The sequence below is a fragment of the Anolis carolinensis genome, chromosome 4 (assembly GCF_035594765.1).
Source record: "Anolis carolinensis isolate JA03-04 chromosome 4, rAnoCar3.1.pri, whole genome shotgun sequence".
Classification (NCBI taxonomy): Eukaryota; Metazoa; Chordata; class Lepidosauria; order Squamata; family Dactyloidae; genus Anolis; species Anolis carolinensis.
Genome location: NC_085844.1, coordinates 98,722,113 through 98,737,864, shown reverse-complemented (window position 1 = coordinate 98,737,864; position 15,752 = coordinate 98,722,113). Strand labels below are relative to the sequence as shown.

At 43.3% G+C, this 15,752-nt stretch overlaps 2 protein-coding genes across 11 annotated transcripts in view; one reads left to right on the top strand and one right to left on the bottom strand.

The window, feature by feature from the left end:
- ctnnd2 (catenin delta 2) overlaps window positions 1-15,752 on the top strand; it is a 932,891-nt gene that overhangs the window by 393,309 nt on the left and 523,830 nt on the right. The gene's annotated exons all lie outside the window — the stretch shown is intronic.
- On the bottom strand, window positions 3,091-8,728 carry LOC134298619 (uncharacterized). Its single transcript, XM_062979385.1, has 2 exons — window positions 6,683-8,728; window positions 3,091-3,467 (listed from the first exon to the last, which is right to left on the bottom strand). The coding sequence occupies exons 1-2, from the start codon at window positions 8,309-8,311 to the stop codon at window positions 3,360-3,362; spliced, it is 1,737 nt and encodes a 578-aa protein (XP_062835455.1). The 5' UTR covers window positions 8,312-8,728; the 3' UTR covers window positions 3,091-3,359.

The window sequence follows — 15,752 nt, the reverse complement described above, 5'->3', positions numbered from 1 at the left end:
CCGCAGTATTTTCCTTCAACAATAAGAATTATTATTTACATGTGATTGTAAAAACACTATTATTACACTGTTTATCAGGACTAGAAAAATCCAAAATTAAGGAATTTACATTGTGCACATATATGCATGTTTGTTATCTGTGACTAATTTTATCCATTATTACACTATGTCTAAATAACCATAACATTCTAATATTCCCATAAAAATGGTAAGTTTGTATTAAACCTAAAATTATATGCCTTTTAGTGGCAACATATTTTTTTACAATAAAAATTATTACACCTGCATACATAATTACAGAATGATATGATTATGAGGTGCTGAAAGAGAATGTATCTATTTGATGTCTGTGTGAGATTGAGAGAAAGTACAAGGCAGTGAAATGAGGCAGTGGCATCAATAGTGAATTAAAAGAGCAAAGAAGAAAATGCCTTGCCTCTAGAAGAGAGACATGTGCTCTCATCCTGGAATCCAGCCTGTACTTTGCATGGTCACACATGTATATAGCCAGTTCTGCATCAAATAAGGATGATCTCTACCCTCTATAGGTATCTCAGATAGTGTGAGATGTGACTGTCAAGTGACTAGAAATTCACTGAACAGAGTGCAGCACATAGCAGGCAGATGAGCTGAACTATGAGAGGCAAGAAAATGCAGCTGTGTTGCTGTTTGCTTCTAAAAGCCCAACACAAACTCTGCTGATCACGAAGCTGATCTATTCCCATCCTGCCAGAGCAATTGGGATGGAGATAGCCTAATTGATAAGAGCCATCTGGCTAGGAGGATTGATTTGTGGCCTGCTCATCTTGGTAAGAAGGATTCAATAAATTGTTCCCACTGAGCTACCTGTGTGAGCCTGCTTTGTCCTATAGCTTCCAAGGACTGACAGACTCTTACTGCATGGCAGCTAAAGAAGATGGGAAAGACAGAAGCAAGCAAGATTTTACATTGATTTGCAAGACAGCCTGTGAAATTCATGGGAAATAGAATTGTCAAAGAGTAGGTTTCAGGCCAGAAATCAAGTTGGTGAAGACAGTAGAGGACACAACATTGTAAGTAAAATCTTTGTCAGTTTGACCAATTCTGCACTACATAGAATTAATGCTATGGAATCATGGGAGTTGTAGTTTTACAACATAGTATTTTCTGCCAAAGTGGATAATGCCTCACCAAAATAGGAATACCAGGATTACATAGCATTGATCCGTGGCACCTAAAGTGATGTTAACCTGCATTACTTCTACAGTATAGATACACCCCTTTTAGCATATACTTCCCTAGAGTGTCCTTTTGGCATATGCTTCTTAGTATATGAAATGAGAGAATGCACAAAAAAGTATAGACTTACTACAAAAGAAACAAAACTTCAGTTCCTGAGCATACTAGAGCTATAAAAAAGAAAAATTAAGGAAGGCACACTTGACAAATGCTTTGGAAATCTCGCACATAGCTGGAAATAACAGCAAGGTCTTTCCCAAAGAGTTTAGCTAAAACAAGGGCTGTCTCAAATCACCGCAAAAGGATAAAGGCCACTAAGTACATTAGAGTCAATGCCCCTAATCTAGGGGGGTTGGGACTAATGTTCCTGCTATCCATCCCCTGTCTGTTCTCACCATCATGTCCTACTACTTTAATTTGTGTGCATAAATTTCTGAAGATGTCCATTAAGAATAAGTGTACACATTTCCAGGCAGAAAGTTTTGCAAACTCATAAGAACAATGGATGGTTTCAAAATTCAAATGAGTTGCAGAAATGAAGCAAAATCAAGACAGTTTTTAATAGCAGAAATAAAATAAAATAAAAATGTCTGCATTAGCTAATCATATTAAGGATACATCTAATTTCCTGTGTGCAAATGATAAATTGTTCTAGAAATTCATCTTGTTAAGAAATTGCCAACAATTATATTCCATTATGTTTGCTTGCTTTTTGTAGTTATGGTTGGAAATAGCATGAACATAGAATAGTAATAGGATTGCCAAGGAAACAAATGGCAAAGCTGAGACATTTGCATAGATTAGTGTTGAGTATTGGAGCTTAGTGCTGAAAATAAACCCTAGCTTATATTTGTATATAAGTCTTATTATGTGTTCACTTATTTAAAATTAGGAGAAATGCCAAAGTATTATTAAAACATTTTGAAAATGCAGGACAGAATTATGTTCTTGTAGACAATGGCAGTAAAGTAGTGAATTTGGTTTAGGCTTTAATTTGGACTTTAAAGTAACTGCACAGTGCCCAACCTATGTGGGAAAGTTTCATCCCTTCAGAAAGTACTTTTAAGGTTTATATTAAAACTCTGAGTAGATTTACTTTCCCTCTGACATGGAAGTCACCAACCACTGCTGCCTGTAGATCCACTGGTTGATTAGAATGGTTTGGTTCTAGGACCCTCCATGGATACAAAAATCCATGGACATTCAAATCCCATTGTATACAATGGCATAGTAGAATGATGCCCCTCATATAATACAGCAAAATCCAGTTTTGCTTTTGGAAAAAAATATGGGCTGAATATTTTCAAGCTTTGGATGGTTGAATCCATGTAGACAGAATCCATTGATACAAATGGCCAACTTAACTGTGATGTACTCCATATAGCACTTCTCTTGAAGCACAGCTCTGGTACATATAGAGAACAATAACTTAATTCTTGCTGTAACTCCTTGTTTAGATATGCTAGACCAGACCTTTTTAGGATGTAAATCATTATCTGTGATACTCTAGGCTGCGAGAGCACTGGAAACCAGACACCGAGCCAATAAACAATCTAATATCTTTATTATAGAATTGAAGAATTAGAACAAAAATAAGCAGAATATATAGTCCATCAATAGACCTTCTGGGAAAGGTCAAATATAGTCCAGTATTATAAAGTCCAATGTCCAATATTAGAGTTTAAAGGTGAAAATCCAGTTAACCGAAACACACTCAAACTTCCAAGCAGTTTGAGTGGGAATAATCCGGATCTTAAGCAAGAGTTCCAAGGAGACCAGTCCCAAGGCAAGGAATTCAAGGCAAGGCAAGGCAAGGAAACAAGACAAGGTGTCAGGCTTACTTCAAAGGACCAGTCTGAACGCAGATCAAAGACAGCTGCTCTCAAACACAATCTTTATTGAAGAATACATGACTTTGGAAAAGTCGAGAATGACCTAATGTTTACATACATCTAATTTTATCACTTCTGATGCAACGTAATATCACACGCAAATATCATCATCAAACCCCACCTTCTGGATCACATTTCCACTAAGGTTTCTATCCCCCCCACACTACAGCAATTATAATTGTTTATACTTTCACCCCTGAGTTCCCAGGCTCATTTTATCTTCTCCCGCCAGGTGCTCGCATGTTTATGTTATGAAGTCAGATTCAGGGCTTGGAAATTCAGCCCTGGAATCTGGCTGCATGACATGGCGCCCCCGTTTTCTTCGTCCTCCTCTTCGGTTCTTCTTTCACCATAGTCCTGAAACAAATCAAACAATAACTCTATGGGTCCATTTTGTCTAAAGTCCCCATATATTTTTTCAGCAAGCTGCGATGGAAGACTGGGTGTATTTTCCCTAAACTTTTTGGCAATGCCAATTGGAAAGTCACTTCATTGATAACACCCTGTATTCTGAATGGTCCAATATATTTGGGGCCCAGTTTTCTTGAAGGTAACCCCAATTTGATGTTTTGGGTACTTAACCACACTAGATCTCCTTCATCTAATTTATCGCCTTCCACCCTCTTTCTGTCTGCGAACGTTTTATACTTTTTGTGTGCTTCTTTTAACGAAGCAGTCACTTGATTCCAACATTCCATCATTTGCGTTTTCCATTTCCCTGCCTCTGTTCCTTCATTTTCTGTCCACCTCGGCAATTGGGGTAAAGGTTGTATTTCATACCCGTAAACTACTTCAAAGGGGGTTTTGTTTGTTGCTGAATGTATAGTTGAATTAAAGGCTAGTTCCGCAAACGCCAACCACCTAGACCAGTCATTTTGTCTCATGTTAGAGTACATTCGAAGGAACTGCCCAAGCGTTTGCTGAGTACGTTCTACCGCCCCGTTTGTCATGGGGTGAAAAGCAGAACTTAAACTCCTTTCTGCTCCTAGCATTTCAAAGAATTTTTCCCAAAATTTTGCTGTGAATTGTACTCCTCTGTCACTGACTACTCTACTTGGACATCCATGTAATTTGTAAATATGGTTTATGTACAATTCAGCTAGTTTCTCAGCCGATGGTAGCTTCGTCAGTGCTATAAAGTGGGCCTGTTTAGAAAACAGGTCTAATACTGTCCAAATATAACGATGTCCTTTGCTGACTGGCAGTTCTCCCACAAAGTCCATAGCTACACATTCCCAAGGCCTGGTAGGTTCCGCTACTGTCTGTAACAATCCCATAGGCTTCCCTCCTCCTGATTTATTTCTGGCACAATCATCACATTGGACAACATGATTCTTTATGTCCTTCCTCATTCCTGGCCACCAACAATGTTTTGCTATTGCCTTTGTTGTTTTGGTAATTCCTGTATGACCAGCGCTCTGGTTGTTGTGAAAACGATGCAGAATCTTAATCCTTAATATTGCTGGGATATACAGTTTCTTGTTTACAAACCAAAATCCCCCCTTCTGGTCCCCCTTTTCTGCGTTGGACGCGATCCATTGATCTCCTTTATAAGACTGTTTTAGTTCATTTCCCCAGTTATCTTCCCCGCCGAGTTCGACAAAAGCCGTGTCCTCCTTTTGGGTTTGTGCTCTTGTCCTGACAGCTAAGCCCCATTGTTTGTCAGAGAATATTGTCCCCTCCTTTGCTGTGGTTAGGCCTTCGTGTTGAGGCATGCGTGAAAGAGCATCTGCCAAGACGTTCTGTTTCCCTTGAAAAAACTTTAATTGGAAATCGAATCTGCTGAAGTATTGCGCCCATCTGATTTGTTTGGGGGACAATTTTCTAGGAGACCTTAAATACTGGAGATTCTTATGGTCAGACCAAATTTCGAATGGGATTCCGCTTCCTTCGAGGAAGTGTCGCCAGCATTCTAAGGCTTTTAATATGGCTAATGCCTCTTTTTCCCATATTGGCCAACTTTTTTCAGTTTCGCTGAACTTCCGTGACAAATATCCACAGGGTTTTAAGTTCCCATTTTGATCCTTTTGCAATAGCACTGCCCCATATGCACAGTCTGAGGCATCGCAATGGATTATGAAAGGGCTCCTGATATCAGGGTGTTTTAGGATGGGTCCTTCAGTGAAGCATTCTTTTAAGGTCTCGAATGCCTTTTGGCATTCTGGCGTCCAACTCAGTTTGGCGCCGGGAGCTTTCACTTTTACTGTCTCCCCTTTCCCTTTTGTTTTTAAAAGTTCTGTAAGGGGTGCGGTTATTTGTGCAAAGCCTTTTATGAAGGGTCTGTAAAAATTTGCAAACCCCAGAAATGATTGTAATTGCCTCCTTGTTTGAGGCACTCCCCATTCTTTCACATCTGCTACTTTAGCTGGATCCATAGCTAACCCTTCTGGAGACATCCGATATCCCAGAAAGTCAATTTGAGTTTTATTAAATTCACATTTGGACAGTTTTGCGTACAGCTTTGCTTCTCTTAGTCTCTGCAAAACTTCCCGGACCAATTTTACGTGCTTTTCCTTATCTTCAGAAATGATCAAGATATCATCAAGGAATATGAACACCCCTCTGTACAATAACGGGTGTAGTATTTCATTTATAAGCTGCATAAAGCAGCCGCTTCCATTTTTTAACCCGAAAGGCAAAATTTCGTATTCAAAATGGCCGAATGCGCAGGAAAATGCGGTTTTCCAAGTATCCTCCGGTTTGATCCTTAATTTATGATACGCTTCAATTAAATCCAGTTTAGTAAATATGCTCCCTTTCTTCAATACGGTAATTAAATCCTTGACTAAGGGCATAGGGTATTTATTGTCCTTGGTAATTGCGTTTAAATTTCGATAATCAATGCACAATCTTAGGGAATTGTCTTTCTTTCTCCTAAATAATACTGGAGCCCCGAGAGGAGAATTAGATGGCTTAATGAAGCCTCGAGCCAGGTTTTTATCAATGTATTTTCTCAATTCCTCCTTCTCTTGCACAGACATGGGATACACTTTTGGTTTTGGTAAGTCTGCTCCTGGGGTTATTTCAATCCCTACTTCTATATTTCTTTTGGGAGGCAATTTACTGGCCTCTTTCTGATTGAAAACATCCGCAAAGTCTCTGTATTCAGGTGGCAATAGCTGTGGGTCTATTTCCCCTGCTTCGTCTTCCTCGTCCTCCTCTTCTGCAATTTTGCTTATCTCCCATTGCATCTGCTGTTCTTTAAATGCTAAGCTTTTTCCTCTCCAATCTACTTCAGGATTTGCTTGTTCGAGCCATGGTATCCCCAATATTACATGGTATGTGGCAATAGGGGCTATCACAAAGGATATTCTTCCTCCCCATTTGCCTATTTTGCATGGAACTCCCCGTAATTCCTTTGTAGATACTTCCCCAGCAGCGACTGATCCATCTAGCTGCGAAAATGCAATTGGGGAGTCAAGTGCCATCTGCTGGCATTTCAGCGCTCCTGCTAATCCTGGGGTTATAATGTTCCTAGAACACCCGCAGTCTACAAACGCCTTGCAGGTGGCCCGATTTTCTAGCCCCGAGAGGCAAATTGGTACTACTATCATGCGTTTGTCCCGACTCACCAATCTTTCCGAAGATTCCGGGGCCTGCACCTCCTCCTCCGCACGCCTCCCGGTTGCTGGCTTGGGCTTTGGGGCTTTTGGCGGCTCCCCCTTCCGGGCCCAGCATTCCGCTGCTCGGTGGCCCGTCTTCCCACATACAAAGCATCCCGGTTTAGGTTTGTTGTCGTCTCCTCTGGAGGGAATTCCCGGCCTCCCTCCGGGTCTTTCTTGCTTCCTCGTTTCTCCTCGACCTCTCGCCACCGGTCTTTGCTGGCCGCTGCTGCTCCTGAAGCGCTTTACTTGTGCCAGGGTAGATTCGACGCGCCCCGCTAGTTGAATCCATCCCTGGAGCGTCTCGGGGTCGTCTCTGTGCGCTGCCCAGCTGAAAATCTCGGGGCGTAGTCCCTCTTTAAATAGTTCCACTTTGGTTACTTCAGACCACTCCGGTACCCTTTCCGCGAGGTGGAGGAATTCCTCTGCGTACTCGGGCACCGTTTTGTCCCTCTGTTTTATTCCTTTCAGCTGGTCTCGAGCCCTCAATTGCTCTAGCCGGTCTCTGAACCGGTTCTCCAGTGCGGCGAGGAAGCGGGGCACTGACCTCAGGCATGGGTCGCGTCTGGCATGCAATTGCACATACCAGCTGGCTGCTCCTCGCTTTAGTGTGTTGCCGATGGCTCGAACCCTGCTTGCTTCGGAGGGAAATGTGTGTGCGTTGTCTTCCATGTATCCTCTAATGCTAATTAGAAAAAAGTTCAGTTCCTCTGATTCCCCTCCGTATTCCAGCTTAAGATCTTCCCTTCTAGGCATCCATTCTGCAGCCCTTTGATATTGTCTGGGCGGCATGGGGAAGGGTTGCATCAGGTTTCCTCGGGTGGCTCCTTGGAACACGCCGCGCCCCACTCCGGTGGTCATTCTACGCGGCTCCTGGAAGTCTGCCGCCGCTGTTGGCTCTTCCGCCCATCCGCATACTGGCCTAGCTGTAGCCCCCTCATCTCGCCTTTCCTCGTCGTACGGCACATCCTCCTCCTCTTCCTGGACCCCCCGCTCCTCTCCGCCTTCGTCTGCGAATCCACTGGACCCGATCCCTGGCCCCAGTGGCCTTTCCACCCCGACGCCCATTCGGGGGGTTGGGAGCTCTGTTGGAGACGGCGGCCTCAGGGTCCCCAGGGCTCGCTGACGCTCCACTTCTCGCGCCATGCTGCCCCGGAACTGCAGCTCCTGCCAGTATTCCTCATCTCCCTCGTCCCTTGCCGCCACGGGGCTCTGCGTTGACGCCCGCTGGCCCCTCTGGCTCCAATCTCCTTCTTTGCTTGGTTCTCTCTCGGCGCCATATCGGCTGGCCTCCTTCTGGAGATTCTCTTCCAATAATGGCACCAATCTCCCCACGGTTTCCGACAGCCTGGATAAATTAGTTTCCAGGATGGATAACCGCAGGGCCACGGTCTCCGGCATACTTCCTCCAGATCCCCAACTGGTTTCTGCAGCTGCAGAGACGCCTCTTCCGAGCCTGGGAATTCTCTGGGTCACGCCGTTCGGCTTGGGGTACCCCGTAGAGGAAGCTATGGCTTGCAGCGTCTCTTCTCTCTTCGGCCGGGCCCCTTGCAAAGGCCTCTCTGCCTCATTTGGGCTTTGATCTTCTTCCTCGCTCATTATCACTTCACTGCGAATTCCGCAGGAGGGTGAGAAATGGGATTCTCGACTTTAATGTCAGGCTTACTTCAAAGGACCAGTCTGAACGCAGATCAAAGACAGCTGCTCTCAAACACAATCTTTATTGAAGAATACATGACTTTGGAAAAGTCGAGAATGACCTAATGTTTACATACATCTAATTTTATCACTTCTGATGCAACGTAATATCACACGCAAATATCATCATCAAACCCCACCTTCTGGATCACATTTCCACTAAGGTTTCTATCCCCCCCACACTACAGCAATTATAATTGTTTATACTTTCACCCCTGAGTTCCCAGGCTCATTTTATCTTCTCCCGCCAGGTGCTCGCATGTTTATGTTATGAAGTCAGATTCAGGGCTTGGAAATTCAGCCCTGGAATCTGGCTGCATGACACAAGGCAAGGCTGGAGATAGAGGATCCAAACGCGATCCGAACTTGACTCGAAGGCGAGGCATCGCGCCCAATCTACACACGAGTAGAACGCCACAAGGACTAGAGGCGAAGTTAACACTCCAACTGACACGTTGACACCGCACTGGTTGGCCAGTGCGCAGAACTTTTAAGGGACTTCAAATCTCCCTTTCAAACAGGTGTCCAGCACTTTTCCCAGGGGAAAAACTGACTAGAGACAACATCTTCAGCAGATGCAAACCTCCCTGAAAACTCCCAAGGGAACCGGCTTAATCAACATTCTCTCTGGCAGCTAATCTTGCGCTTCGTCTCAGACTGGCCTTCTCTGAGTGGCTCGATTCCCAAAACAGCCGCCTTTGAAAAGGAGGGGAACCGCTGGGAACAGACTCGGCTTCAAGGGCTCTTTCAAGCCCTGGGCTTGAATTGTCAACAGGGAGCATCTGAAAGGAAGCGGGCTCTTGCTGAGTCGGCAAAATTCCCAAATCCTCATCGCTCTGGTCCGCAACGAGTACCGGGTCATGACCCGAAGGTCTCTGTGACATCACATTATATAACTTGAAAAGAACCAGAGTCCAGATGATTCATTAATAATCTAAACTGTGTTGTTGAAGGCTTTCATGGCTGGAACCCAATGTTCTTGATTATTACATTGCTCATTGTTCCTCCTTAAAAAATAATCAAAGGTCTGGAAATCATGCCCTATGAGAAGGGTCTTGAAGAGCTGGGTATGTTTAGCCTGCAGAAGAGAAGGTTAGGAGGAGACATGATCACCATGTATAAATATGTGAAAGGATGTAATAAAAAAAAGGTAGCAGGCTTGTTTTCAGATGCCCTGGAGACTAAGACTCAATGGAATAATGGGTTAAAATTACAGGAAGGGAGATTCCACTTGAACATTAGGATGAATTTCCTAACCTTAAGAGCTGTTCAACAGTGGAACTCTCTGCCTCTGAGTGTGGTGGAAGCTCCTTCTTTGGAGGCTTTTAAACAGAGGCTGGATGACTATCTGCCAGGGATACTTTGATTGTGCTTTTCCTGCATGGCAGGGGCTTGGACTATATGGTCCATGTGGTCTCTTCTAACTCTATGATTCTATTTGATGAAAGTACTGACTTGGTAAATTGTGCTTCCAAGACATCATTTTGAGCATCCTTTTTAAAAATAACCTGACTAGGTGCATTATCACCCTACACTTTAAAGCAGGCCTGCACAACCTGTAGCCTTCCAGGTGTTTTGAGCTTCCAGAATTTCTGAGTATTGGAACAGCTGGCAAGAGCTTTTGGCAATTGGAGGCACTTGGAGGGCCACAGATTGTGTTGGCCTGCTTTAAAGAGTGTAGGGAGGAGCCTTTGACATTCTCAACCAGAGAGGCCTTGGGCCTCACTAACTACAAACCTCCAAATTATGCAGGAAGTAGCCACAGGATTAAAGTTGGATGCCAACCCTACGCCAGGGGTCCCCAAACTTTTTAAACAGGGGGCCAGTTCATGATCCTTCGGACCGTTGGAGGGCCGAACTATAGTTGGCCACCGAGCAATAATAATTAATAAATAATAATAATAATAATAATAATAACAATAATAATAATAAAAATAGGGTTGGAAAAGACCCTTTGGGCCATTGAGTCTAATCCCCCTCTGCCTTTGTGCACCGAAAGCACAAACAAGCACCCCTGACAGATGGCACCCAGAATCAATGTTAATAATAATATTAATAATGAAGGTTAGAAGAGACCCCTTGAGCCATTTAGTCCAATCCCCTTCTGCCTTTGTGCACCAAAAGCACAAGCAAAGCACCCTTGACAGATGGCCACCCAGCCTCAATGTTAATAATAATAATAATAATAATAATAATAATAATAATAATAATAATAATAATAATGTGACTGACAAAGTTCTGGAACACAACACACCAGACATCACAGTTGTGGAAAAGAAAAAGGTTTGGATCATTGATGTTGCCATCCCAGATGACAGTCGCATTGATGAAAAACAACAGGAAAAACTCAGGACCTCAAGATTGAACTTCAAAGACTCTGGCAGAAACCAGTACAGGTGGTCCCGGTGGTGATCGGCATACTGGGTGCCATGCCAAAAGATCTCAGCCGGCATTTGGAAACAATAGACATTGACAAAATTACGATCTGCCAACTGCAAAAGGCCACCCTGCTGGGATCTGCGCGCATCATCTGAAAACACATCACACAGTCCTAAACACTTGGGAAGTGTTCGACTTGTGATTTTGTGATATGAAATCCAGCATATCTATCTTGTTTGCTGTGTCATAATATAATAATAATAATAATAATAATAATAATAATAATAATAATAATAATAATAATAATAATGGTTGTAAGAGAAGAAGAGACCCCTTGGGTCATTTAGCCCAACCCCCTTCTGCCCTTGTGCTGTGGGGGCCGGATAAATGGCTTTGATGGGCCGCATCCGGCCCCCGGGCCTTAGTTTGGGGACCCCTGCCCTACACCTATGCTTTTAAGTGTAGTGTGATGTTCTAGTCAGTTTGCCTACATAGAACCCCTTGAATACCAGGTTGTCCTTTTCACTTCTTAGAATCATAGAATCATAGAATAGGAGAGTTGGAAGAGACCTCATGGGCCATCCAGTCCAACCCCCTGCCAAGAAGCAGGAAATCGCATTCAAAGCACCCCCGACAGATGGCCATCCAGCCTCTGCTTAAAAGCCTCCAAGGAAGGAGCCTCCACCACAGCCCGGGGGAGAGAGTTCCACTGTCGAACAGCCCTCACAGTGAGGAAGTTCTTCCTGATGTTCAGGTGGAATCTCCTTACCTGTCGTTTGAAGCCATTGTTCCGTGTCCTAGTCTGCAGGGCAGCAGAAAACAAGCTTGCTCCCTCCTCCCTATGGCTTCCCTTCACGTATTTGTACATGGCTATCATGTCTCCTCTCAGCCTTCTCTTCTGCAGGCTAAACATGCCAAGCTCTTTAAGCCGCTCCTCATAGGGCTTGTTCTCCAGACCCTTAATCATTTTAGTCGCCCTCCTCTGGACGCTGTCCAGCTTGTCAACATCTCCCTTCAATTGTGGTGCCCAGAATTGGACGCAGTATTCCAGGTGTGGTCTGACCAAGGCAGAATAGAGGGGGAGCAGGACTTCCCTGGATCTAGACGCTATACCCCTATTGATGCAGGCCAGAATCCCGTTGGCTTTTTTAGCTGCTGCATCACATTGTTGGCTCATGTTTAACTTGTTGTCCACGAGGACTCCAAGGTCTTTTTCGCACACACTGCTGTCAAGCCAGGCGTCCCCCATTCTGTATCTTTGATTTCCATTTTTTCTGCCGAAATGAAGTATCTTGCATTTGTCCCTGTTGAACTTCATTTTGTTAGTTTCGGCCCATCTCTCTAGTCTGTCAAGATCGTTCTTAATCTTTTCCTAATCAAGAAATTCTTGCAGTATACAGCCTAGTGAGATGATTAGAAAGTAGCTGTCTTTTAAACCTTCTTAGCCCATCTTTCCAGCCTATTAGGTGAATTGAACCCAATAAAAGTGGACATGCACATAATGAGCAAGTCATGTTTGCATGCATGTGAGCCTCTTGTTGCTAAATATTCTCATCTATAATTGTCTAATCATGCACATGTACCTAAATTTACATGTGCTGGATCTTTTAACTAAATGTACTACACCAGTACTAATACCTGAGATGAAAAGTAATAAATATTCAATCACACACTTAATATATGACATTTTTTTTAAATGTTGCAAGGACTAAATGAACCAAGATGTGCATAGAGGTTGTTTTTTTTAACCATTTCTTATCGTGTCAGAAGCAACTTGAGAACATACTGCAGTTATTGTTATGATTATTTCTATAGTAGCTGGGTTATGTGTGATGAGAAAAGTTGAGAAATTAGTAATGTGCTAGTTTTTTATAAGGATGGGGGAAAGATTCTGATACTTAATAATTAGATAAGGCGGGTATGGGTAAACACAGGCCCAGAGGTTGGATGCGGCCCTTTGGGCTCCTTTCTCAGACCCTCCTCTCTCCCACCATCCTATCGTACCTGCCTTCTCTCTTTCCTTCCTCTTCCCTCCCCAGCTCCCTTCCTTGCCTCCCTCTTTCTCCCTCCCTTCCTCCCTCCTTCCCTCCTTTCGTCCTTCCTTTCTTTATTCCCTCTCTTTCACCTTGCCTCCTTCCCTTTTGTCTTTCCTTTCTTCTCTCTTTCCTTCCTTTCTCTCTCCATTCCCTTCCACCCTTCCTTCCTTCCATCTTTCTTTTCTTCCCTTCCTCCCTTCCTCCCTCCCTTCTCTTTTTCCTTCCTCCTTTCCTCCTGGGGGATGTTTACCTGGGAGAAGAGAAGGTAGAGATGGAATATGAGAACCTTGTTTCAAGATTTAAAAGGGTGTCTCATTGAGGTGGAGGGGAACTAATGTTCTGCTGTTCTAGAGACTAGGGCACAAGGAAGCAATGGGTTCAAATGGCAGGGAAAGAGATTTGACTGAAAAGATTAGGATGAACTTCCAGGAGAGTGGTATAGGCTGCCTGGGAGTGTGGTGGAGTCTCCTTCTCTGGAGGCTTTTCTGCAGAGGCTGTCTATGGGGAGTGCATTGATTGTGCCTTCTTGCATGGTAGGGAGTTGGACTGGATGGCCTTTGGGAGTGTCTTCCAGCTCTAGGATTCTAGGATTATAAATCAGAAGTAGGCAATACGGGGTATCGTGGATACATTTTTACTCTCTCATCCACCATCTCATCCTGACCAAGCCTAACCCTTTTGGGATCCAAATGTTTTCCATCTTTCCTTCACTTTCTGCCCCTGAAAGAGAAAAGGAAAGGGATGAAAGGGCAGGGAGGGGACTTGGGGAGAACCCCCTCCCGCTTGGCCCACCCACCCTGCTCTGGCTCACCATGCAGCCTCCAAGTTAGAAAGTCTGCCTGAGATAAGGTATACAAGAAGCTGATTGAATACACATAGGACCTAACTAAAGCATCACCAGAGCTTGGAAACATTGCATTTAAAAAAATGTTCATGATCTAAATAGAACCAAGATTTAAATGTACTGGCTCATGGCTTGTCTTATGAAACAAAATGAGGCAGAAGAGAGAAGTTTTAAGCACAAATATTATCTTTTTTTTTTTAAAGCAAGGGTTGGAGAGATTGTTCCTTAAGGGTGCAGTATGATCTGTACAGTTTTTGATACTAATCATATATTAGTCTGTCAGGACCCAGATTTCTGGGCCTGTATTCTGGCGCCAGAAATCAGGGCAACTGAAATTCCGAGCTGATAAGGCACCTGCAGCTCTTGACCCTGAGAAGAAATAACTGTCGGATTTGGCGGGTGGACTTCGCGGGGTTTTCTCTTGGCAGAAATTGTATCTTTGAATGAGGGGGAGAATATATAAAGGAGTGCCGACCGCCGCCTGGCACTCTCGGCTTTGTACATGTCAATGTTTCCTGTAGTAAAAGTTTCCAGTGGTCACAGAGCAAGTCTTGTGTCTTCATTTGGGAGCGGCTATAGTGAGCTGACATTAGTCAATGAATGATTTCCTTGAATGGTACAAAAATATGTATAATTTTCTGCTGAGGATTTGTATATTACTAAATAACTTAAGATGGATAAAAAAATAGACACTGGAGTCTTTCTTCTTGGTGCAAGCTGTTCAGTCCGACTCAAGAGGATGTTAATATTATTTTAGTGATACCTTCTGGCAACTAGCTAATATGTATGTTTGCTTGCTTGCTTGCTTGTTTGGAATGTGATCATAATTTGGCCTCTTCTCAAAGGAGAATTGCCATGGGTTTTGCACATTTCAGAAAATGGGTGAAAAAGTAGTGAAACATAGTAAACTATTAAGGAAATATGTCACAAACCTTCAGAGTAGTTTATCTGCAACAAAGCTAAAAGATTATTGAACAAGTGAGAAGTAGTCAGAGAAAAATAGATTATTTCCATATCAGTCACTGTATCAATTTAGCATTAACAGTCCACTGTGTTCGATGTTTCATTGTTCATCTGTATTTTTTTTATATGGCCAATTAAAAATACCTACTAGATTATCTACTGATTATTAGGGTCCTATTCCAATATGGATTGAGGCTAGACCTGTAGTCTGAAACAGCTTGGATTGTCTTGGCAAATGATCTAAAGTGGTGCCAAACATTTGGCCCTTCATGTGTTTTGGACTTCAGCTCCCAGAATTCTTAACAAGCTGGCCAGGAGTTCTGGGAATTGAGTCCTAGACACCTGAAGGACCAAACGTTGGACAGCACTGACCTAAATCAAGTAAAAAAGGGGGGAGTCTATGCCTATTTGTTTGGTTTTACATTTCAGGCTGGATCTATACTGCCCAATATCCCAGATTCTGATCCCAGATTGTCTGCTTTGAACTGGATTATATGAGATAATCTGGGATAAACATATAACCTGGGATCAGATCGTGGGATATAGGGCAGTGTAGATCCAGCCTCAGTGGCACTTGATACTATCATGATACAATCAGTGATGGTATCCTTCAGGAGTGGTTGATCACTGTGAAATTTTGAGAAATAGTATTGCACTGGTCCCAGTCTTATCTGGTTGAACACTCGCCTGGAGGTGGTGGGAAAATTTCTCAGCCCTAAAGACACTCAAGAGATGTCAGGTAGTTGTTTTAGGTCTACTTGGAAAATATTAGCCAGAAAACTGTATTAGAGTTTTACTGCTATATCAATGATAACCAGTTTCATCTTTTGCCAACTGATGCTAAGAATGATAACATTTCAAAATTTTCCTTGCCCTGTGATGTTCACAGGTTGCTTCTCAGTTTAGAGAAAATGGAGATACTGCTGGTTAGTAGAAAATGTGATCTGTGATTAAGAATACAGTACAGCCTTTTCTGAATGAGTTCCATAGGCATTAGATAGATAGTGTTGTAGTAGAGCCAGTAAGTAATGTTGCAAGCAGTAGTATGAGTATCAGAAGGGGGGAAAGGGCTACTCGCGATGAGTCAGATGAAGAACAGCAAAGGAAAAGGATCCGGGAT

Bases quoted from the DNA above. Each gene is read 5' to 3' on its own strand.
- LOC134298619 (XM_062979385.1), bottom strand. From the start codon at position 8,311: ATGAGCGAGGAAGAAGATCAAAGCCCAAATGAGGCAGAGAGGCCTTTG. The intron at 3,468-6,682 runs GTGAGTCGGGAC...GATTTGTTTCAG, and splicing joins CGGAATCTTCGGAAAGATTG to GACTATGGTGAAAGAAGAAC.